This window comes from Harpia harpyja, chromosome 10 (assembly GCF_026419915.1).
Source record: "Harpia harpyja isolate bHarHar1 chromosome 10, bHarHar1 primary haplotype, whole genome shotgun sequence".
NCBI lineage: Eukaryota > Metazoa > Chordata > Aves > Accipitriformes > Accipitridae > Harpia > Harpia harpyja.
Window position 1 is genome coordinate 46,278,978 of NC_068949.1, and position 25,152 is coordinate 46,304,129.

Sequence of the window (25,152 nt, forward strand, 5' to 3'; positions counted from 1 at the left end):
CAGGAAAAACAGGAGGAATAAAAGCACATCATGTGCTTATCAATGGGAAAGACACTTCCTAGGAATTCTGGCTGATGAGAAGTTTCTGACCCGTGGCAGGTCTAGCCTAGGTGCTGCAGCTGCCTTCTGGCGCACGACACAGGCGGCAAGTCTCTCTGAAGTATGTCAAATCTATCATTACAACAATAGTTTCTATTGTTAGTTGTACACCACTTGCATCAGTGTCTGTTTGTATTTCTCACGTTCCATTTTTTTCTTCCTTGCTGAGACACAGAAAACCTCAATTGCCTTTTACTGGCTTGTGGGCAGCTCCTGTATGCAGCACAGAAAAACCAGAACAGAACTGTACCCAGTACAGCTTCATGGATTTGTGTCTGTACAATTACCATGATATTCAGGTTTTGTTTTTAAGCAGTGCACGGAGAATTTAATAGGAAGTCATGAACTTCAGACTTCTTTGAATGCTGATCCAATCCACAAGAAGAAATACATCATGTGAAGAAAAGGAGAAAGTCTCCTTCTGCAAACATCATTGAATTATGGTGCTGCCTACAGTAACAAAACAGGTACACCCCATAATGCTCTGGGCAAACCCAGACAATATGTACTTTAATAAACTGTTATAAAAGCGCTTAGGGAATATTTGCTGTATCATGCTGATATATTCATAATTTCATAAGAACAGAGGACAACATTCCTTATCATTTATGAGATTAAGTGATTTGTAATTGGATTGTCCAACCATGAGCATTAACAGAACATCCCAAACTCATAAGCTGCAGCTTCTAAGGACCTGTAGATGACTGATGTCCAATGTAGCTTCAATTTTATTGTTGCCAAATCCTGCACCTGATGCTGAAACATCCCATGCTCTTGGTTCAATTGACTAGCTTGTGGGGGTGTGTTGTATGATGGCTTGTCAGCACAAAAAAAAAGATCCAAATGCTGGTCGTATTTAAGCCACTGAGAAATTTACAATTAACATTAGCAAAGCAGGGCACATTATTTTTTTCTTTACAAATAAGACTTTTTTTATGTCAGCCATGTTAGACCAGCAGTCTGGTGTTGGTGGCACGGCAGGCACAGGGGGCAGGTAAAGACACCACTGCTGCCAAAGACAAGGCACAGCCTCTGGGATAGCTTACAGCTGAGCACAGCTGAACTGGAGTTTCTCTTAAGGGTAATGCTAGAAGAACAATAATCTGATTTCCAATTACTAATCCCATCAAGTGCCAAAATATTCTGCTCTTTGTTCTCACAGATGGATGATCATTTATGAAATTCAGTAACGCATTTAGGTCGGGTTTCTTTGTAGCCATGCCACCTCACCCAGCTCTGCCCTCTCCTACTCCCACTGTTTTCCTTGTCAGAGTCTGTGAGACTCCTGCAGAATCTGGAGCTCTCCCATGCTGCAGCATCTCCTTCTCCCCTCAAAGACCTTCTCCTTACCCCATAATTAGGTTGGCCCTTCTGAACACAAGTGCCAGTGTTTGATTCAGAGACATCTGCCACTCAACAGAGAGCATATGTTAATCCATAAAAAGGTGTCCTTAATCAAAGACCTAGAAATGAGATTGCATTTGTGGCATAGGCAGGGGGTTGGAGGGTGGTGGTGGTGGTGTGTGCAGATTTTGTTGTTAGAATTTAATATTGAAAAAACTCACACATAAGAACTAGGAAGAATTTGAGTAGGAAACAGCTCTTTAGCCTTGATGCATACACGGTAATATATGTGAGAAAAAATTTCTGCTGACACAAGCCCCAGCAAGCTTTCACTGCATCAATGGGCAGAAGTAGTCTTGTGGTTCACCTCAGGACGTTGCTTCTGCTTCCAGACTAAGAGGAGCCCTTGCAGCGATGCTGAGAACGCACACCCCGCAGAGCCAGCCACTGTGTGTCTATTGATCGTCTGCCACAGGCACCACCTGCTTCGCCATCCGAGTGCTCCGAGCACTAACAGAGGGTTTGTCAGCCTCCAAGGCTTCTCAAGCAGCACCCCTTGCAATGCCTCCTGTGGTATTTACAACTTGTTGTACAAAGAGTGAAACAGCAGTGATGGCAGGGAATGAAAAACAAAAGCAGTGCTACCTTCAGACCCAGGACACACAGCACGGGTTTTGTCTGGCAGAAGGAAACCACAAACTAGAGCTAAAGGTCCAACCAAGTCCAGGCAGAGATAATGAGGTAAAAGAAAACCAGGCAAAGAATATGGCAGAGATATGTCCTAGAGGGTCCAGCCTGTGGTCCTAAATTGTCAGAGAGCTAGCTTGGGTTAGTAACAACAATAACTAAACATACATTTGCAATAGTCACAAGTAATTGGAAAACCACCTTGTTTTTAAGAAGGCTCATGAGAACATGCTGGACATTCCTGTCCATAGGAACTTCACTGCCACTCTCGTTTGGGGTGGCTGGAGACAACTGTGGGAGTCTGATAGAGGATTTTGTGGAGGAAAGACAAAATGCCCCTAAGAAAGCTTGGCTTCGTGCCTCCAGCTTACAGGACTGAGCTGTAGCCTCTTGGGAGTTGTTTCTTTTGCCTACGCTGTAACGGCACTGCATCATATTACTCTTTATAGCAAACAAGAACTTCATAGTCTTTACACAAACATGTCATGTGGAAGATGTAATACGGATTTGCTGTCTCAGCTTCCTCCCACTAACGACCTTTTTGCAAACTGCAGTAGGCAACCAGTATATACACCTATCACAGGGTGACTTCAGGGCTGAGAAAGCCCTGAGAAAGGGTACAGGGTCTGAGGAAGGCTGGGCTGCCTCAGAAGCAGCAGCTTCTTCGTCTCCTTTACTATTTTCAGAAATTACCTTATCCACAGATCCTTGCTTTGCAGAATAGAGCAAGTGACAAGCAGATTCTTCAAGTGGTAACGCGATTACGAGTGCAACACACCTCCTCCGGCACAAGGCAACTCTTAAGTCTACAAAGGTGCCGATCACGGCTGCCAGCAGGCACGGCTGGGCCACGCAGCCGGCAGAGCCTGCGGCGGCTGCAGCCTCCCCTCGCTAGCTGCGCCCGTTTGCACCTCTGCAGCCCCAGCCAGAGCAGTGCGTGGAGCTGGGACGTCACCGCAGGGCCCTCCAGCCGGCTCCGGCATCAGAGATTGTATAACCCTGCTGCCACGAAAATGAAGGTGTTTTATCTCGCTGTGCTCAGGCAGGCGTGCACGCTGCGGGTCCGTACACCTGCCCTGCCGCATCGCAGGGCTGCCCCGGGCTCAGCTCCGCCACCTTCCCACCCCCCTGTGCCTTACAGACTCAATTAACTGCATCCCAATCAAGTAGGCTGGTTTGTGCCAGGGAGTGGTGTTTGTTGCTGCGGGGAGGCTCTCGCCACATGGGTGCATGTGCTACACACTTTTTTGGAGAGGGATGACGCTGGCTCGGAGCAGGCCTCGGTGGGCAGAGGGGTGCACGTGGCCAGCGGTGCAAGGCCACGTCCACCGGGCCCGTGAAACCCAGCCGGCCATTGCCGCACCATGCCTCAGCAGGACTGCCTGGCTGCCAACTTTTGGTCTACAGAGGTCGGGTTTAATGCTGCACTTACAAACACAGACATCCTTTTCCCTTTTCATTTCAAGCTAGCCTTTTTAAAAATTAAAAAAACATTTATATAAAATTATATAAAACTTAAAAACATTTTATATTTCATGTTTCCTTTTTTCTTCATTTTGTACAGTTCGGAGGCGGTAGGGGGAGGAAAACACACAGGAAAAAAAAAACAAACAGCAGCTTGGAAGTTGATAACAGAGGCAGGCACTAGTGACATCCATCCCTGGGGCCAATGACATTAAAGAATAAGAGTGAGGCAAGAATGAGGAAACAGGGGACGGGGCCATTCAGCACCCTTTGTTCTTCCCTCTTCCATCACCTACCACCCCTACAATTGCTAGTGACAGTTTATCACTCCACCAACATACGACACGCAAATAGTGCTGGCACATCCCGAGGCGTCACCGCTAGCGCTGTGACGTTTTGAATCGGCGCATCCTATGGGGAAGTCGGGACCGGCGCTCCCTGCGGCAGCAGCAACCTGCCGCGAGCGCCACGTCCGCGCACCGCCTGCCCCGCTGCAGGCGGCGCCAGCCCCAGCGGGGACAGAAGGGGGACGACGACGAGGTGTCACACCCGGACCCGCTCCTCCTGGCAGCCCAGGGCTCTGGTATTCCCGAAGAGGAGCTCCGCTGCATTATAATGCAGGCTCACGCCAGGAGGGATCCAGTCTGCCGGACTTGCTGACGGCTTCATGAATTAAACATGCGTGTCTGCTTTCCTAAGAAAATGAGGTTACAGGATTATTTTTTTCACACTCACCCCTACCAACTTCTAGGACTGTTGGCCAGTTTCAGCCAGATTTTACAGATGGATGGACGCCTCAAAGATGTAAAAGTTCTTCTCAGCCAATCAGACAACACAAAACACAGAGATCCAGAAGGAGGGAAAGGCTCCATCATTAATTAAACCATTATTATTAGACACCAGGGAATACTCATTAATTCATCACACCAAATCAGGCTTTGCTGCTATGCATGAGTTAGAGACAAGCTTTGTTCTGGCAACAAGGCACTAGATCCTCTCGGTGTTGGTGCGCTTTGATAGCAAAAGATGACTTGACAAGAGAAAATGACAAAACTTCAGGCGCAGCGTAAAGAGGCGCTTCTCCCAACAGCTCCGCAAGCATGAGGTGGAGCATGTCTACAAAGTGTGGGGGAGCAAACCAAATGAGAACATCTTCTGTGTTGTTTTGTAGTGGGTAAAGGAGAGAGATTGGCTCATGCACAAATTTTATGCTTGGTTGTGCATAAGACCTGCAGTGTATTTCTCAACTCCCAACGTGCAGCTAGCACACCCAGTGTGCTCTGCCTGTCCTCCATGGCCCAGGAAGGGAAGCGTAAGAGTAAGGAGCTGTGTGAGCAGGGACGTGTGTTTGTGACTCCAGAGGGTGTCCCATACTGCACCAGAAAAGCTGTCCTTACCCCGTGAAAAGGCTTCAGCAAAATACACAGGAGACTTCCCCTGACACAAGACGCAATGAATTAGTGGGCAGACTACAGCAAGCTCAGGGTTAGCGCCTGTTTGAGAATAAGCGTCACATTCAAACGCCACGATTTGCAAGCAGCGTTCCGTTTTCCTCCAAGGAACCAGCAGGTTTCAGGACTCCAGAGGGACAGAGGCCGTCTGAGCCACACAAAGAGAAACTGTACGAGTGAGGGGTGAGCCGGGCACACAAAGGGAAGCCATCCCGCTCAACAGCCAGCTCCCGGGAGCTGCCACTCGTGCGTGCCCCTCTGCAGCGGACTGTACCCCTCCCTGTGCGCTCGCACAAAGGGACTGCCCGAGAAGGGGGATGCAGCAGCCACGCAGCCCCAGGGCAGGCGATGCGGCCCCACCACGCCGCTCTGCTCTGGGGCAAGACCCCACCTGCACGTGGAAACCTGCAGGGGTGGCCCAGGGCCCATCAGTAGGGTTTGGGGTGGAGGAGGGTGCTTCCACCCTCCGCTCTCTTACACTGCTTTCTTGTCCACAGCCTCCCGGCTGCTTGCGCCAGCGTCGGTCCCACCGCCCGTCCCACCTCCTGTCCCACGCCGGCATGACTCATCCACAGGGAATGACAGGGGCTGAAATAAACCCCAGGCAGTTTCTAATGCAAATGTTAATAAGGCACTGGGTATATAATAATAATAATAGTGGGTAGCTTTTACTATAAATCACTGTCTTATGAAGTCTGATCCTTCAGAAACCCCAAACAGGTCCCTGGCGGGGGCACGCAGCATCATGTCCCAGGCCTCCTTCCAGCTGAAGTCACTGATCACTCCGTCACTCGACATCGTTCAGCAGCATTTTCTGCTCTGTAATTTTACTGCTGCTGTCCCCAAAACCTGAGACCTGGACAGTAAGGTAGTGTTTGACCACATCGTCACTTCGGCTTTTCATTGTTTGCCATTCTCTCTCCCGTGGCTTTTACCGACGACATGCTTACAGCTTAGCAACATCCAAGAAAGAAAAAAAAAATCACTAAATACTACCTAGGAGGTTGTATCCGGGGGGAGGATCGCCCTCCGCGTGCTCCATGCTTTCTCATGCACCCACTCGTGGTCACTGCCAGACAAGGGATTTGGGCAGATGTGCCCCCCCCCAGCCCGGGGAGCCACTCCTGTGCCAGACGCTATGGTGAAGCACGTCCTTCACACCACTACTCCTGCAATCGCGTACCTCCTGCCTGGAGGACCTCCTACATGCCACACAACACCCTGTGGAGCTTTGGGGGCCAAGCAGGACGGTGCCTGAACAGCGCTGGTGCAGCAAGGCCTTTCCCTCCTGCAGGGCTGGGTGGTCAAACATCGGAGGCTGTTGGCACCGCGGGACTCACGGACGCCCCTCGCCTGGCTGTCCCCTCTCAGCTAACCACACTGTCCTTTTAAAAAGCAAACCCATTTTCACCTCCGGAGCCCCCTGACAACATGGCGGGTCCTCCCGCCACCTCCAACGCCACGGCCGGGGCTGTTGCCAGCGTGCGAATGAGTGACGGGACCGATGTCCGGCAGGGACACGCGTCTTGAGACCCTGCCTGCAGCTCTGACAAACCCTCGGCCTCACGCGAGCTCCAGTACAGCAAAGGAAAAAAACGAGGGCAAAAAATACCACTGGTATTTTAATATCAAAGGATTACGTTTCTAGCCTTTCTTTTACGGGAAAAATCCAACATTTATAAAGCTGGAAAGACAGACAAAGGATCAAGCTTGTGTTGATATCAAAGAGGAATTCAGTTGAGAATAGACTTCAAGGGAATTTTATTTACGGTGTATCTGCAGGGTGGGCATTTGTGACCTTTAGAAAATGGATTAAAGCTCTTCCATACCCAGCTTCAGGCTGCGTGAATTATTAAAGCAACAAAATCACGAAGTTAAAGTACTTCAGCAAAGCAAACCACGTTGCAATCGGGCTTTCTTTGCAAGGGTCAGCGAGAAGCCACCCTCAGGGAGCAGGGCCTCCCCAGCACCCTCCTGCACCGGGAGGGCCAGCCGGGAAGGCGGACACCTCCACCCGCAGCCGCCGTGCTGAGGACAGCCGTCCCTCGCCGCGGGTCCGTCCCGATCGCCGGCCGCCCGCGCCGCGAGCACCCGTCAGCCGGGGGGGTTGCCTGGGGTCCCTGTTGTCCAGGCCCTCACCGTGCAGCCTGCCAGCTGTAAAAACCTCTTTACTACCAGACGGGTTCCCCCGAACCTTCACAGGTCCCGTTAAAACTTCACAGATCACTCAAAACAAAGAAAATAAAAAAAGAAGAAAAATGACAGCAACGCCCGCCAGGCCCCTGCGGATTGGCTGCACGGGCCCAACCACCCCAAGACACGTTTGTTCTCTGTGGAAAATTTCATTTCACGCTGCTGCTCACTCCAGCCCCCAGCCGCGGGTTTAATCCCGTATTTCCACCAGCAGACAAAGACATAAATCCGTGCTGAAGAACTTCAGATATGTTTTTATTTCTTCACAGCAGTAGAGTGGAAATCATGAATTCCCATAACCCTATCCTTTATGCCTTGGAAAAGGCAGCAGCAGCTGATTCAAGGCAGAATCGAGAGGGAAGCCCGGGTGGGAGGAGGAATACAGGAGCGAATGCTCCCTCGGCTGCCTCCCGGTTCAAATGGACAAAGACGTAAGCCAGGAGAGGTCAATTTTTAAGAAGGGAGATGTCAGGATACCTGCAATGCAACCAACACACCTTCTGAGATTTCCAGGTCTCATCATGTCTCTCATGAAGCATCATGAAACTCAGACCGCACTTCCCATTAAAACAGGGGGTCACAAATTGCATCACATTCTGGAAACCCTCTGCTAGCTACTGCTCCTTGGGTAATGGCAACAGACCAGCTAAAATCTGAGTAACTGCTGCTGCTGCTTGAGAAAGGAGTCTGTACTACAGGAGAAACGTAATGCTCCTATTAAAATACTGAAAATCAAATAATATTACCTCTAACATGTATGGAAAATATTACACATCTGCTAATTTGTGTAAACATGGAATTGAGGATGACCTTCATTTGATTAATAGTATCTTAAAGATGATTAAACCCATCTTTAGGAAAAAAAAACTGGACAGTTTTTGCAGATATGCCACAGCGTATAGCCATAGCTCAGGGGCTCTCCAGTCTCTTCAAAAGCAATTTCTGAGTTCCTTTTTCCTTCATTTGTTATGGTTCCTGTACTGAGGACCACACAGTCTGTCCTGAGAGGTGCACAAAACAAGAGTGGAAAGCAAACGCTTTGCCCAAAGCTACCCAGCAGGTTGCTGCCTCCTAGGTCACGTCACTACAGGATCGCATGGCATCACAGATTTCACAGGTCACTCATTGCACACCGAGGGTCTACACCCCCATTTTGAGATGGACAGGACACTGGCTCCTGAATACCTTCCTGAACGTGGGCAGATAGTGTTTAAATCAACCAAAGCAACTAAATTACTCATAAATTTCAAGTAACAGTTTTCAGGTAGGTTGTTCTACATTTTCTGTAATTAAATGCGAGTTGTAGATGACTTTGTAAATGTAAAAAGCTTTTCTCAGCATCAAAGGAAATTTAGCATATTGACATAATTATCCAGAAAGATGACAGATGAATCATTTCAGCATTTTGTTGAAAGTGTATATACAATTCTGATGCCTGATAGACTGCTATGTGCTAGACTTAACCTTTCTTTAACATAAACAGAAAAGGAAGCAGCCATGAGGAGCAGCTCTCTTCAAAACCAAAAAGGTCCTGCCCTGGGACAAGAATATTTTTTTCTCCTTTTCATGTTCTGAGCAGAATTAATCTTCCAGCACCAAGTGCTGCTGCTCAACAGAGTAAAACCTCTTTTCTCTGGAAAGTTTACATTTGCAAGTATGAGTCTTCTCAGATGAGCTCGAAAAAAATGTTAGCCACTATTTTTTAGTAAGATTTTGAGTTACGTTTTGGTCTTTGATGAGTGGAAGTCACAAGACCCCGAGGGCTCCTGTTCTCGCCAGGAGTGTCTGGGGAGAGTTTCCTCTGCTGTTTGCCTTATCTTTACAGCACTACCCTAAGGAAGGACCTGAGCTTGTATTTAATCATTCTCTATCGTCTAATATAAACTCAGAAATCTGACATAGCTATGCTGCCAGCTTTTGTCTCTTCTTGCTCAAGAGACATGGCTGCAAATATGGGTTACTATTTAAATGCACTCTCTCTGTGACTTGCACACTACTCGGCATTACGTTTTCATTAGCCCTGATCCCATGTGGACTTACAACAAAGCCAGGCAGGAATTCACGTGGGTAGCTTGTGCCCTGAGCACGCCAGAACAGTGTAATAGACACCTCGGTGTTCGTCAGTTAACTGAGGCTGTGACCAAACATGTTTGTTAGCAAGCAGTGCTAATGACAGCCCTATGACTAATAGTGTCCATTCTCTTGACTGTAAGAAGAGCTGGACTCCACCTGTTTGAGACTGCAGTTGGATTTTGTCCTGCTACTGGTTCTCAAGACTGAAGCTTCATACATTTTAAGGATTTAAAAAGAGATTTTCAGTAACAGGTAAAAATTTAGGCTCTTCTGGCCAAACCATTCTCAGATCTCCTGCGAAATTTCTGCTTTTGCGAAGCTTCCAAGCATCTGAACGAACTTTCCGATCATCAAATGCAGCAGGTCAGGCTGCTCACATGGCCATCACCCAGTTTGATACTGCCTCGTTAGGGCTGTAACGGGCAGAGTGAAAAAGTAAAGGACAGTACAGTTCATCTGCTGGGCAAGATTCAGATTTTCCTACCCCCATGGAGCTGCCAATCAAAGCAAGATGGACAGAAACCAGCCAAGATGACCTGACCAGAAAGAAACGAGAGAGGATATGGCTTTCCTCTGATCGCTCAGCTTGTCTTCAGTTTATTTTAGCAGCGTGTGGAGACACGGAGGCACTTGTGCCGACCTCTGAACTAGTCTGTGCTATTTCCCAAGTTCAATATTGCACATTTGGGACAATTTCAAAGGCCCATTTCCCTGCCCCACCCAAACACCCAGTCCTGGCACAAAGCCCCACACTACACAACTGTCACATGAGAAGATTATGACAACCAAATTCAGCAGTTTTCATGAGTCATCACCAGGGTTATCGCTCCTACAGCTCCTGTCCATCAGGTGCAGATGTCTTGGCTAAACAGACAGGCACAACTACTGTTGGGGCACAGTAAAATGCAGGTGACAAAATGACGACAGAAGAGTACCAATGTGATGAAGTATGGTGTGTGTGCAAGGACATAAGCATGTGCAGGCACACATACACACCGAATTTTGTGCTTGCAGTGCAAACAAATGGTGTAAAATGCCATGACAGAAGCAGCAAATGGTTATCTACACAGAGACTGAGTGAGAGTCAGTGAAAAAGGGAATGAAAAAGGAAAAAAAACCTAGGAAATCAACCAGTAACTGATTTCCAGAGCTATCCCGCTTTTTGATCATCACCTCCCACCTTCTCCTACATGCTTGGCAAAAAAAACTTGTTAGAAATAAACAACAAAACCTCTTCAGCATAACTCATATCTGAGTGGGAAAACAGCCCAGGGCTTCATAGAACCCTCTTGACCACATCATGCCAGCTCAGTCAATCACCCAGAAAAACTTCCAACACCTTCCTGACTTACTGTCTCTCCTCACAAACTATAAACCCTCTTAGGAAACAGAAAAAATAATGAATATTTGCCATGAAATGGTCACAATTGTGCTGGTAGTTTAAAGTACACCTGTTTCACCAAGATGCCAAGAATTAAAGCAGTACCAAATGGCAACAAGGTATTTTCCTGAACACATTTTTCCTGTGCTTACTTAGCAGCCATCATCCAACGATAAAAATAGCCTATTTCAGCACCGTTACTTTTTCAATAAACCATAAGTACGTAACAGCAGGCACCTGATAAAACATACAAGCAAACTCAAGACCAAGCGTTCAAGCCTACCTTGCCAAAGCTTCCCTTCCCAATCGCCCGGAGAATCTGGAAGTGGTCAAAGTTCACTACAAGGTAAAAAAAAAAGAATTTAAATTTATAAATGCTTTCTTGCAAGGATCTTACATTTAAAAAGAAGACGAGGAGACAACTAAAGAGTTTTGGTCAAGCTTTTATTAAAAGTCACTGCCTTCTGGGGAAGATGCAGGACAGCTGTTGTTTTTCTTTCAACAGTGTCATTTTACCTGCTTGAAGTAGCTAGCAAACAGGCTGAATTAGGTAACTAAATACGGGGTTTAGCCCAAGTTAAAATACAACTTTGACCTGTGTCAATACAGGAGGAGTCTCACAGAGACACCGTAAGCATGCAAGCAAATTCAGAGCGTGGCAGAGTGGAGAACACTGGCGAGCCGCACGCCCCATGCCACGGGCGGCCGCTGCTCTCCACGCGCCTGGCTCCGTGGCTGCTTGTGCACATTCAACAGCCAGGTGGTCTGGTATTTGTGCTTTCCAGGGACTGACTTCCACTCTCTTCATGTGCAAACCCATTTGTACCAGATCTGTTATTTTTTCCAGAGCCGTGGTGAGGAGTAATGACAAGAAAGGACAGTGCAGCTGTAACAATTCATCTACTGCCTTGATCAGCAGCCACTGCAAACAAAATTATTTTTACTAAACTATTGCTGTGATCTAATCTGATATTAGTCTTAAATAACTAAAAAAGATAGGTCTATTTATACCAATAATCAGATAATCCCCATTGCCATAAACTTGGAGTGCCTCACAGACAAACAAATAAATAAAATCACAAAAGCCAATGTAAAGGACACATTTTACAAATTGCCTCTTTATACCTCAGTTCCTTAATGTCCTCACAGCTCAGTAAGCTGCACGGCTGCAAATGAGGCCCGTGGTGCACACACACTCTGCACGACAGTGCTGGCTGCTGCACAAGCACATGCTTTAACTTTTGGTCAGCTCTAAAGTGATCAGGCAGTTGGACTAGATGATCATTGCAGGTCCCTTCCAACTGAACTATGCTATCCTATTCTAAGCCCAGTGTGCTCTCAAAGCGTGCAGACGTGTAGCAGGAGCTAGCTGGTGGACTGAGCTGCACCCTGCTCAGTTCCACCCGTCAGCCCTTGAGTTTTCTACCATGAGACCCTGACCATGCAAGGAGACCCTCAGCATTTCCTCCCCAGAAAGCTCAAAGGTTGGACAAAGAGCAACACTTGGCATGGGCTTGGGGATTTGCAGTGTGAATGACGCACAAGATGGTCAGCAAAGAGCACTGAACCTGTGTTTGACTGACAGCGGAGACCAAAATCACACAGGAAGAGTGGGAGCAAAGAATTCACTATAAATATTCCAAGTCCCACTCCCAGATCTTAAATAAATGCACATCTGTCATCTCTGAGGATGAATCAAAAGCCCACGCATGCCCATGGAGTTCCTATTACCCTTTTGTGCTAGGCTTATATCCAAAATATTGTTGTTGTCACTTTTGTGGGACATTTTCTGCAGGAGAACTCGGAAAAATTTGCCATATGAAATTGAAAACAGAGTCTGGGCCAGCTCCTACCACGTACCTCCCCGCACTCCCAGTCCACTCCGTAAGCGACAATGAAGGGCAGATGCACTGTCTCCTACCCCAGGATGCGCCAGGAGACTCCATGAAAGACCACGTGGGAAAAAGTGCTGCTCCATCCTTCTGACAGCCTCTTGCACCTCAGTTACACGAGTGGTGTGTCATCTCCTTATCGCTCCCCTTCTCCATGGGTGAACAGCTTGCTTTCAGCAAGACTTGATGGGTCTTGGGCTGAGAAGCCATGAGACATTGGCAAGGACAAGGGTAATGCCTGGAGCCAGCGGCCCGTTCGTCCGAGACACTGCAGGAGGTGCAAACCGGTCGCCTGCTCCCTCCCAGCTGACAAAACCCAGCACTGGAAGGAGCAATCTGCCGCCACAGGCAGCATTTTTCCTACCACCTCTATTAGAGAGACTGTAGTGAGCAATGTGTAACCGCAGCTACATCTTGTTCATAAATATTCTTTCTGAAATCCAAAACATTAGCACATACAATGCTGAAGCATTTGGGGCAACATCTGATTTTTTTCACATGCAAGCAAATCCATTAATTGAACTTCTGTCACTAAGTAATACTCAAAAAGCTACAGTGAGCACCTTTAAAGCACAGCATTTTCTTGGTAATTAAACCATGTGCAAGTGCTCATGATCTGAGATCACTCCAGGAGGGCAGTTTTTGACAATTCTTTATTATAATGTTTGGAATAGTGTGTAAAAAAGCATTGCTCCTGAGAAAACAAACCCAAAAGTGCCATTTCCATGTATCCATGACTACAACTGATCCAGAAAGCGTGCTCCAGTCAGCAGTCAAGAAACAAATCTAGATATGAATATTCACCAGGCCCTTGAACCTATCAGCAAAGATGTCACTTTTAATAGATTAAATACACAGTCCTGCTGATTAGAAGTTCAGATGATGGTAGATGAACAGGCACTGACTGGTTTTGTCAGTTTTGTTATTTTCTTCAGGAATTAGTAAGAAATCCAGTTAAAGAAAAAGCAAATCTCAACATTTGAGGAAGAAAATCATAGTAGCAGCATGTTGCTTTTTGTGCACAACACACTGGATTTCTAAAAATGACAACGTATCACTACAGAATATGTAATTATACCTAGAATAGAAATCCTGAACCTGCCTGGAACAATTACGTTTGCTCCAGAGATTCCACTTTCTGTGAGCTGACAAGAGAAAGCTGTCTTTCACCCACAACTAGAAGAGCTGATTATTTTGGGGGTGACTGGTACAAGCCTGAGTCATAGACGCCAGTGGAGGATTTCATGACACACGCTCCCAGCGAGCAGGAGATGACAGCTGTTGCCTATTCACAGGACCATACTCCCCCACTACTGTGACTTCAGCACGGCACAGTTTTGACAGTCACAATCTGTAAGTACCGAAATGGTTCTGGCTTGAGGTTGGACCAGAGGAACCCGCGAAAGGGGGAGAGGGACCTGAAAACTGTCTGCAGTGTACAAATGCAAGGGAGCACGGCACCACAGCACAAGGACCCTGACTTGTTGGTCGCGCCGCAACCCAATGCCATCTGTTGTGTTGAAATGGCCCGATGGGTATTTTGTTAGCTCCTTGTGAAAAAACTATGCTAATTATTCCTATTGACTCCTCTAACAGCTTGTTATCAATATAGCACCTTAGCGGGTAAGTGGAACTGCTGGACATAAGATGTTGGTATTTGCCACGAAAGAGACATGCCTCTTCTTGACTCACCCTGGCATCAAGTGACAAACCATGAATCACAAGTACAGATAAATACCGTGACCTGGATTTGCTTAGTTCGGCGTGTTTTTGTTCTCCATCTCCAGTAACGCATGAAAAGCAGGATGGCAGGGTTTCACGCGCCCGTTGGACCTCACCAAACCTCACGCAGCCCAGTCCAGCCCACTTGACAAGAGAGTGCCAGGTGCTGCACTGACATCTCTATAATTAAGATTTCATTGTAGTCACAAAATGTGCTGTGTGATAAAGCAGACTGGATGCACAGCTTCTATTTTCCAATGAAATAAAGAGAATGAAGAATATGTTTCTCTGCAAAAATTCTTTATACAGAAGGATGAGTATACCTCAATGTAAGATGAAAAAAAAATGAGGCTTCTGCCTTTACTATCTTAAAATTATGACTGTTTCCATTATTTTTGCTCTTTATTCTGCATTCATTTACAAGGTATTTAGAAGTATGGCAAGATAAAATTACCATAAAACTTCAGATACACAGGGGACAGCCAGTGAGGGTTCAACATCAGGACCTGGTATTAATGTCCAATAGTAGGAAAACAGTGGATGCAGTTAGCGAACCTGCATCCAATATCCTCAAATCTGCGGAAAACAGAAAATTAAAAATCATGTTTTCAGGATTGAGTCAACCTTTCACTATTTATCTGCATGTTTTCCAGCTTCATCAATAAAACCAGGGAAGTTTTAACTCCAAGAATGACTGTCTACACCACTAAAGACCTAAGAAATTATTTTTTGAATCTTGTAACAGCAAATTTGTAGGGCTAGTACGACATGATCAACTTTCTCTTTCTATCACTATACTTCTATATGTTGGCATAATTAATAGCATTTGTCTACGTATTATATCACTGCAATCTAGCTTTGGAAGAAAGCACCACAGTAATTGATGTAGAAACATTAATATGTGGCCACAGTAACCACAAGTTTGCTGCCACAAAATGCCAAGAGTTTCATCTCACAGAAAAGAGAGTTACAGCTTAGACTTAAAAGTCATCGCACACATTGACTCCAGCCAGAAAGGAAAGGCCGATTCTGCAAACCACGAGGCCGTGGATGGACAGAGAGGGCAGCCAGCCTGGCTGTGCCGGGAGGGGGACAGCCTGCGGGGAGCGGGAACATGGGGCACAGGGCTGCTGCAACGGGGGAAAACGGTCGTGAAAGTCAGAGGACGACAAAAAGGAACCACAGCAGGATTAACAGATGTCGGGATTAGGAGCAGCTTGTAGAGTGATGGGGAGGGCCTGAGCAAGGGGATGGGGCAGCCCAGGGAAGTACTGCAGAGAGCCTGTAAGCGAAGTGTAGGCATCACTGTAAAGGGAAACCTCAGAAAACTTCCAAAGAAGTGGTAAGCCTGCTAAAAACAGCAGGGGAGAGAGAGAGGCAGGACAACCGGAGGGACTGGGAGGAGTGGGAGGTATGAAAAGCTTTCAAACTGAAGGATCAGCCTGAGTGAATTGGGAAGATCGGGAAGACTGGGGAGATCAAAAGTGAGATTTTTGATAAGAGATGAGGTAAAGTGACTTGTGGGAGAAAGCAGGGGTATTTTACGGAGAGAGGGAGCAAAGGGCAATGGGGAACGGTATCAGCAGTCCTCCCCAAACCTGAAACCCTTGAATGCAAGGCATCCATTTTTCTCTAACTGGAAGGCTCCATGTGGCACACGAAACCACTGCCTTCCCTTCTATCACTGGAAAAAGCATGAGCAAATACACTTGGTCTCCAACATCTCAGGCTGATCTGTTTTGCCTATTCATATCGACTGAGAAGATTACACGGGTGAGAAAAATGGAAATACAGTATAATATGACTGACAGGAAACTCAAGTGAGCATTAACTACCCAGGAATTCAGGGAATGCTGGTAGATAATGAAAGAAATTAAAGGTATAATACAAGCCCAGTGCTATAAATGAACCCCTTTAGAAACTAAGGATTCAAACATGCTATTAGGAAGTAACTCTGAAGTTGTGTAAAAACACTGAGTTATTGTATAATTAAAAATGAATCTCTGCTACTCCGTAAGGAATCAAATGTACCATGCAAAGCAACTGCAAACTCATTTTAGGAAGATGGGGTTATTGGTATTGGGTACAAAAATGTTTGCATTGGCCAGAAACCATTCCTAATTAGTGCAAAAATACTGCTTGCATTAGCCAGGAACCCTTCCAAACGAGTGCAAGCGTATTACATCTATCTGCTTCTCCATCAACAAGCTCAGGAGGGACTAGAGATTGCGGAGAAAAACACAGCACCTTGTCCCTTGTGTTCTGTATGCTTTACAAATGTTATTTCTGTTAGAAAAAACTATGTTACTTTGCAATAACAACCCCGGGAGGCAAATGGGTTATTCATTAACCACCCAGCTGAGCTCTCCATTGGTGCAGGTTAGTGAGCACTAAATGAGTTCACGGTGGTCTTAGCCAAAAGCACAGGAGACAAGCATGTGCTTTACATACACAGGCTGATGGGCAAATAAGGCTGTTTATGTACGCTGCACAGCTTTCACAGCAATTAGCCTCCCTTAGCTCCAGCGTGAGACGTGTTTTCAGAGGCTGGCTGCAGGAGGGAGGGCAGCCCGCACGTAATGCTCACCAGAGCTCCCCGGACCACCCGAAACGAGTAACTGATGCCCTGAGGCCAATACCGAAGACGTTTGTGTTTCTCCATGCTCCCATGTGTCCGGATAGTATTTCTAGAAGGGTACTGCCTGTCAGCAAAACTCTCTGGTAAATGGTCCATTTTATGGTGGTACTGCTTGCTAATCAGCTTCCAAGCAAATTACGGAGTGGTGGTATTGAAAAAGCAAACGTTACATAGGGAGTCACCCCACTACCCACGTAAACGCTTCAGGCAGAGACCCGGGGCTCGCCGCCCGTGGAGCCGTCCCCGCGCGGGGCGGAGTGGGAGCGGGAGGCTCCAGGCTGGCAGCGGCTCGCTCCCGCGTCCCCGGGGGGTTTGCTGGTCCCCAGCGGGGTCCCCGCTCCCCAGCCCGAGGCCTTCCCGCCGCGCTCCCAAGCGATCTGCTCGGCAGCGCGGGGAGGCTGCCGGCTGAGGTGACGGTTTCGTAACGCGGCAGCAAAGCCAAGGCTCGTTGTTCATCAGCCCGTGGCAGAGCGAGCAGCTCACGGCTCCCGGCCCTGGGAACCTCGGCCACCGAACACCGGCAAGGCTGGGGGTGGGTGCCGGCAGCCCGGCGCGGGGTCTCTGCGGGAGGTGGCCGTGCAGCTCCGCCGAGGCCGAAGCTCACGGACCGCCGTGTTCGCTTCCCACGGCCGCTCGGATGACCGGAGGAGGCAGGTGCCATGCTGGCAGGCGCAGAGACACCACTGAAAGCAAACCGTCCTGCACCGGGAGGCTCTGCCTGCAGAGAAGCTCGAGGAGCCACTGTGCGGAACACAAGCAGCCGTACTCCACTGCGGACACAAGTTCATCTGTTCCCGTGAACAGCAACTGCACGCTTTCGGGGGCAGAACCATCACATTAAATCTGCAATGGAAAACTTTATATGCAACTGGAATAAAATCTCCCTGGCAAATAATCAAACTCCTCAGTGCACCGAGTCTGAAGTAGAGCAGAGCTGAAGCCATTTGATCACAGTATCATCTTATCTGGGCTGAAAGGACTGCTAATTAAAGCCCTACCAGGAATGACAGGAACACACCGTTTTTATCCCAGTTCCTTGGATGTGTTGCTGTAACAAACCCGAGACCTGTTTCCTGGGGCAGACGGGCATTTCAGAAGCTAAGGCTGAGGTGCAGGTTTTGACGCAGGAGGACCCTGCAAGGAAAGGCTGATGTGGCAGAGAAAATAAGTCTCTGCCATCACAGCAGCAACCCCAGTGCCTCTCCCGCCTGCCAGGCGAAATATTCCTCCTGTGAGAAAGAGTGAGGAAGGACCTCTCTGAGGGACGCCTCGCTGCCTGGCCCTAGAAGCAGAGAGCTGACAGCTCTGGTAGGTATTTGAGCATTACTGATAGTCTAGATTAGCTTTGCTGATTATATAGTGAAGGCAAGCCAAGAGTTTTCCAATTTTCATACACGCTATTAGTATTTTCAACTATCGATAGAAAAAAAAATGGGGAAAAAAGCAACCTTGGGTAGAGGAAGAGTAAAGCTGATACCAAACTCTTCAGGAACAGTATATAATTGAGTGCTAAATATGACATTAAATCCATGAGGCTGTGATGATCCAAGCACTGCCCCTCCAGATACAAGCAGCAGCGTATCCTCCGCCATCTCCCCCGCACTCCCCGTCTCCACACCAGCACAGGCTCCTGGGCCAGCCGGATCCCCAGCTCCACCTCTCCACATACTGGCAGGGAAGGCTTCACGGGCACAGCAAAAGGCCCTGAGCTAATTTTCCATGCCAAATAATTTAAGCTTAGCCTAAAGCGCCTGCGATCGCACCCCCCAGCGCTTACAAAGGTAAGCTCGTCTATGACATCCCCCAACTTGCTCTGGGGGTACGCAGGATGGAGCAAACAGGACTTGCAGGGACAGGACCCTGTGCAGAGGCGTCCCGCTGGGCCGCCCCCCACCAGCACTGCCACACACCGTGGAAATAAACAGAAGTCACGCTGGTGGTGAAAGAGGAAAAACGGGAGGAGGACTGGACCAAACAAGGCTGAGCTCCGGCTCTGCAGCACTTCTTCCTTCACCACCTCTGCCAGCTGAGGCACGCGGCTGCCCGGCTGGCTTTACAGGATAATCACCACTTATCCTGCCGCAGCACTAGTAATTATTTTTCTTCATCTGTCCCCGCTCTTTATCCCAGAATAGAACATGAGGATCAGGAAGATCATTTCAGCCATTTAATTCTGGGACAGTTCCATCATAATTACAAAGTTTGACTTTCCCAGTAGCACAGGGAAAAAAATAGGGAACCAACCTCCCCCCAGTCACCTCCTCGCTTCTCAAGGCCAGCTCCCCACCGGACCGCCCGCTGCCAGCCTGCCTCCTGAGCCCGGGCTAGCCACCAAGCTGGGCTTACCCCGTGGGCTTTCACACGTCAGGAGTTGCAGACATCCACTCCGTTGGTAGAAATAAAGGACACCGTGCTTTTCGGTTGTAGTCCAGATCAGAGCAGGGTCACGCCTTGAGAACGGTGCAGCCACTGCCACGCTCGCTCGCATTAACTGATGGGCTTTGTATTTTCAACACAAAATGCTTGCAGAAAAGTCTTCTATAAAAGTGTGTATATACATATAAACACCCCCCCTCACCTATACATTTGTGCACATGAAAGGACCGATCAGGCAGTAGACAGAAAGATTACTCACAGCTCATCTTTCCCCTTTCTTCTGTTTAACTGAGAACGGAGCGTGACCTTACCACTGAACACGGGCAGGGCCACGTCTAGGGGCACAAGCGACCTGCAAAATAAGCCGGCGCTGGAGGAGGAGACGCTGCTCTGAAGGAAACCCAGGGCACCGCCGCAGCAGCCCCGCACAGCACTGGGGGTTAGCTACGCCAACAGACCACGCTGCAGGCAGCTCCGGCTTCGTCCCCGAGGAGCGCCCATGGACCACGCTCTCCTTCCCCGCACCACCGTCCCAGCCCCGGGCCCAGGGCTTCCCCGCACGGCGTGCTGGGGAGGCGACGAGACGGCTGAGCCCAGGTTAAAGGCGCCAGAAGGAAAGTGGGGAGCGGGGGGGGGCCCGCGAGCGTGGGAGGGGTGCGGATGGGCCCGGGGATGGGTGAGGTGCCAGCGGCGCAGGCAGAAAGCTCAGGCAAGGTGTCCTGCTTTTCAGTGTCGGTCCTCTTCTCTAGGAATCCAAAACCAGACAACCAGTTTCGAATGGGCCAAGCAGGTAAACGTTTTACCCAGATGGTGAAAATTACCATTAAAATGTACTACGATGTTCCTTCCTTGAAGGCATGGCATTTTGCATTAGAAAATAAATCTAATTAATACCAAATTCAGCTTCCATCTTTTATCAAGCTGACAGACTGGATGTGTACTCTAGCCGTTAGTTGTTTTGTTGCTGTTTTCCCCCACTTCTACGGCTTAGAAAATTTTATTTCAAGTAACTAAAATTGATTTACCATAAAAAAAAGTCTTTATAGCACACGTTTATAGTAGCATAACATTAGCAATAAACATCTGCTAAATGTTACTTAATGTTTTAGCAACATATGTTATAAATGATAAATGGATGACTTTAGGTGCCTTATAAAATATTTAGGTTGTATTGTGTTCAGGGCTAGGCTATGACTGCTAAAAACCCTGAATTGAACAGAAAGCACCTTAGTGAAGCTAAACAGTTTTAGACAAATTTATTGCAACAAAAATTGTAAAGTTGGCTGTACCAAAACACTGAATTCATTCCCTCCATTTAACTTCATTTTTTTTACAGTGTGTAGGGAGGTGGGAAAGTCTCTCTTCTGGAACGTTTTCAAAACTGACCTTGACGGTACTTTTCTGTACCGTAAGACCTCCTTTGCATTTTAATTCTAAAAGGTAAAAAGAATAAATAATTACACGAAATGAAATGTTTGACCCAAAATGAAGTTTTACTTTCTCTGCTGAAAAACGTGGATTTCAGGTAAAATACCCCAAATGGGTATTTTACTCCGAAATGCTGCTGAAGCTCCAGCCCCCTTCTCTCCACTCCTCACACAGCTCCAGCCCTGCTCAGCATGCGCCCGTCCCGGCACGCCGGGCTGCAACCCCTCCGAGCGCCAGAGCAGCCAGCTTCAGCGACCACCCTTGCCAAGCGGATTTGCCGTGACTCTCCAGAACACAACTGGAAACTGGTTTTGATAGAAAACACTCTCATAAAAACAGTGGGGTTTTTTTACAACTGTTGAAACTGGTTTTGATAGGAAACACTCTCATAAAAAAAAACCCCAAAACTTAAATGTTTCAAGTTTTCTCAAAAACTAGGCTGAAAACAAAGTTTGGGGTATCTTTGCCATTTCCATTTCAAACTGAAGGCTGATGATCTATTTTGCTCAGCACAACAGAAAAGTTTGGGTTTTGTCAGCCTCAGTTCACTTCCATCCATGGGAAAAATGTTAATGTTTTACGTACATACCGTATGTTTTTGCTCTGCAGTGGTAAGGTTTGCTGAGCAATGCTAGTTTAAATACAATTAAGGAATTCTCATAGGAGGATGCAGAAACCTGTAGTAATCACGAATAAAATTCAGCCAGTAAAGAAATACACTGTTTCCAGGAAGAAACTTACTACTTCTATAGTAAGCCAGCTCAAATCCTCCAAGTTTTATGAGAAGGCAGCTACTAACTTCAGATGAACCAGAAGTCCACAAGGGACTCTTTTGATGAAGCAGATAGCATGAGGAAGAAAAGCAGGAAACATCTTAAAAGTTTGTAATAAAATTGGGGAGGTAGAAGTTCAAGAACCATCTCCAAAATTAAATTAAAAGATATATGAAAGAGATGGATCTTTTAAAAGTCTGAGAAAGTAATTTAATTTGGAATTCCTTTGATGCAGGATTTTTTTCCCCTTTATGGGGCTGCATGCCTAGCCTCATGGGACCCCAGTTCATCATTTCATGTCCTTAAACATAACTCCAGATAACTGCTTTTTACACAGCCAGCAAGAGAGTTTTTATGTTACCGCAGCCTGTTCAGAGAAATCCTATTTTCTTCTAAAAGTCACCTTAGCCTGGCAGCCACACCAGCCACCCATCTTAAATTTTATACCAGCATGTCAGGACGCTGCTGCCCGGGACACCATCTCTCTGCTCTCAGACTGCCCACCACCACCAGATAATTAAAAGCCCAGGGGCTGGGGCTGGGAGCCAGGGCTCCCCGCTCCCCGGCACGCTGCTGGCTGCAGCAGGCATGCAACGGCAGCCCCAAGAGCCTAGCCCAGCACTCCACACAAAGCATCGCACGCGCAGCAATTTAGCTGAACTTATCTCTCGGGTACAGAGTCCTCATTATGATTATTAGAGAAAGGAAACTAAGAATTAAAAATACGCTAATCCAAGTTTTGTAATGCAAGGACATCTTTGTATTTTAATATTAGCCGTAACACCAGGAACACATAACACATGGAAATGAAAAATGCCCAAGTCCTTGGGTTTTCCCCTCCCCAAAAGGGCTGGGGTGCTGAGCCAGGCAGAGAAGGGCCGGCTCTCCGTAAGAGACAGCAGCGGTGCAGCAGGCTTGGCCACCCTCCGCAGAACCTGTCACCGCTGCAGATGTTGAATCGGCATGGTGGCTTGCTACTTCATTACAACCTTCCTCATCAGACCTGCCACCTCATAAAATATGGATATTGCAGCATTCCTCAGCCTCCACCCTTGTGAAGAAAACCTGCACTGCACCCTCGAGCTGTATCTGAACTGTAAAATATTTAAGCCCATCCAGCGATGCTTGATGAATTCTGAAAACATGGGCACGCCAGTAGGGTTTGCAGCTAAGCTTATGCAAAACCGTATTTAAGTGGAAGGAGGATGTCTCTTAAGACCTGCCAGAGAGCAGGCGTTTCTGTGATTTCTGTCCTGAGGACACCACCAACACCTTTTTTGTGCTGACATCCAAGAGGTCCTACCAACCAGGAGGACCAGAACCAGTTGTTCTTATGGCAACCTCTTCAACAGCAATATTCTCGTTTATTTTTTTGCTTGGCAGCAACTCCAGCATGACCTGGGATGGATGAGGCTCCAAGAGAGAAGGGGGAAGACCAACATCGCGCAGCTAATGGTGCATGGACAAAAATTATCACAGGGACCCGCAAGCTAGTGTGTTTTACCTTACTCCTGGGTATATACAGCAGGAAGCTTTTCTGGGGTTCTCTTATAAAGACAACTAGGAAAATAATTAATGCCAGTTTTTACTGCTCTATGGGGAAGCAATTCTGTCAACAAAACTTAATTGCCTTATTTGAAATTTCTAGAAAGCATGGCAATCAAAGACAGCGGTGCAGGCCCCTTAGTCTGCACTGAACTGTTATGCTCAGTGTTGCATGAGTGCAGTTAAAGCTTTGCACTGTATATGCCAATAAAACATAAATTAAATGGATTAAGAGCAGGATGAGCTGTGGCTTTCTGGCACAGTTTTTAAAGCATTAACCATTTTTCAGTCCTGTCTAATATAACAAGGATAGATTTCTTTTCACATTTATGCCACAGTAATAATTTCATTTAGTGACCTAAACTTGCAGTGTAATAAATACATGTTTTATATCAGAAATAAAGTCTGCTTATTGTCATGAATTTAGCTCTCCCTGTGGTTCTGACTGTAGAAGGGAAACCATGAAATGAGAAGTTAATTCTTAAGTCATTTCAATCCACAATTTAAACAAAAGTTGAACAGTGACAAAGCCACCTTTGAGAGTCTCATACTACAAACTGCTTCAGATCCTCAGGTCTTTAATTCACCTTTATACTGAGGATGAGCACAAGCCCAAATCTCGTCTCTTCTTTCAATAGGAACCTTATTTGAGCGAATTCACAGAATTTAAAGGATGCAAAGGATCCGTGCTGCCCTCCTGCACAGGAACGTATTTTGCTCCAAAAGCATGCTACCTTTCATGTCATAGCTTCTTCTCTATGTTAATCACTTTAAAGTTGCTAAATTATTCACCGTTCAGAAAATACATTTTCATTGCCTAGAGTTGGCAATCGAGAATGACTTACAGAAATAGGTCATCCTCATCCCATAGAAGAATTAACATACACTTCATGTGCTTCCCACCCCCCCCCCCCCCGTTTCCATTTTTAAGCTCTGCTCCACGTGAGGATGGGCCAAATTTAAACTGTCTGCATTTTTCATGCTGCTCCATCACGCTAAACCCACAGTCTTCACAACGTGCCCTGACTTTACATTTTTAATAAACTGCACCCAGCAACTAAATTAATAGACCAACTTTTGCTGGTATTCCCACAAACCGTGAGCAAAGCTTTAATGATAACTACAAAGGGTATGACCCGAGTTTTCCAAAGCCGCTACCTCAGCTTGAGAAAACTCCCTGCCACCTGGAGCCTAACCATTACCACCCTCGGCCATGACGTTTTTTTCATCTGCCTTGGAGTGGGTTGTGGTTTTCTTCCTTTTCTTCTTCTTTACCTACATACCTCCAAAATACACACATTTTAACATGATGTTTTTTAAAAAAAAAAAAATTTTTTTTGCTGGCACATTTAATTTTCTGTTTTTACACATTTCCAAATTAAATGCAACTTTCTAAGGACTGTTCCTCAGCAAGCTGTTAGCCATAATATGCCCAGGCTGCTGTCTATTGGGTCCACGTCAGTTTTTCCTCGCTGGGAACCACAGAACAAGGGCCCTGTTCAAGCTTTCTGTTCCTGCTACGCTTTGCACAGGCGGAGATGGCACTTGCCAGCATTTGATTACATGGAAATCATACTGGTATCTCCAGCCTCCAGGAAACGGGATTCAACTAAGAGGAAACAAACGGCACATGAACCCAAAGTACAAAGCAAGAAATCTTTAACATACCATCACTGGAATTGATGATAAAGAGCAAAATCAAGATCTAAGCCCAGCGTGCAGTCAGGGGAGTAAAGGAAACCTACTTTGGCAGGTGCAAAGAAGGCTGGAGGGGGCCCCCAGCACCATGCAGATGTTACTGAGGACACGGACAGCCACCAGCCCTGTGCTCTATTCCTGGCTCCGTCTCCGATCCAAAGTGAATTGAACTGACTCTCTCTTTGTGTTGCTTGTTGAAAAGCCTATTCTGCAGTGCAAAGCATGCCTTGCAGTGCGTGTCATACACACAGGAGCTAGCACAGTGGGGTCTTAACAGAAACTGTGCAAAGATGTCGGAGCAGAATTATACATGGACTGGGCAGCTTGCTGCTTGCAGGTCAGTGCTTGCAGCTCCCAGATGGATAAAGAGCAGAAATAATGAGAAGAG

The 25,152-nt window shown here is 47.0% G+C and overlaps 1 protein-coding gene across 2 annotated transcripts in view; it reads right to left on the reverse strand.

Annotated features, from left to right (window-relative positions):
- The window catches only part of STK32C (serine/threonine kinase 32C), a 97,064-nt gene that overhangs the window by 34,980 nt on the left and 36,932 nt on the right, over nt 1-25,152 (reverse strand). Inside the window, exon 2 of one of the 2 annotated variants that reach the window (XM_052799796.1) lies at nt 10,976-11,031. The exons of the other annotated variant lie outside the window; for it this stretch is intronic. Coding sequence (XP_052655756.1) covers nt 10,976-11,031 — 56 coding nt within the window. The remainder of the gene's footprint in view (nt 1-10,975; nt 11,032-25,152) is intronic. 2 annotated transcript variants of the gene reach the window in all.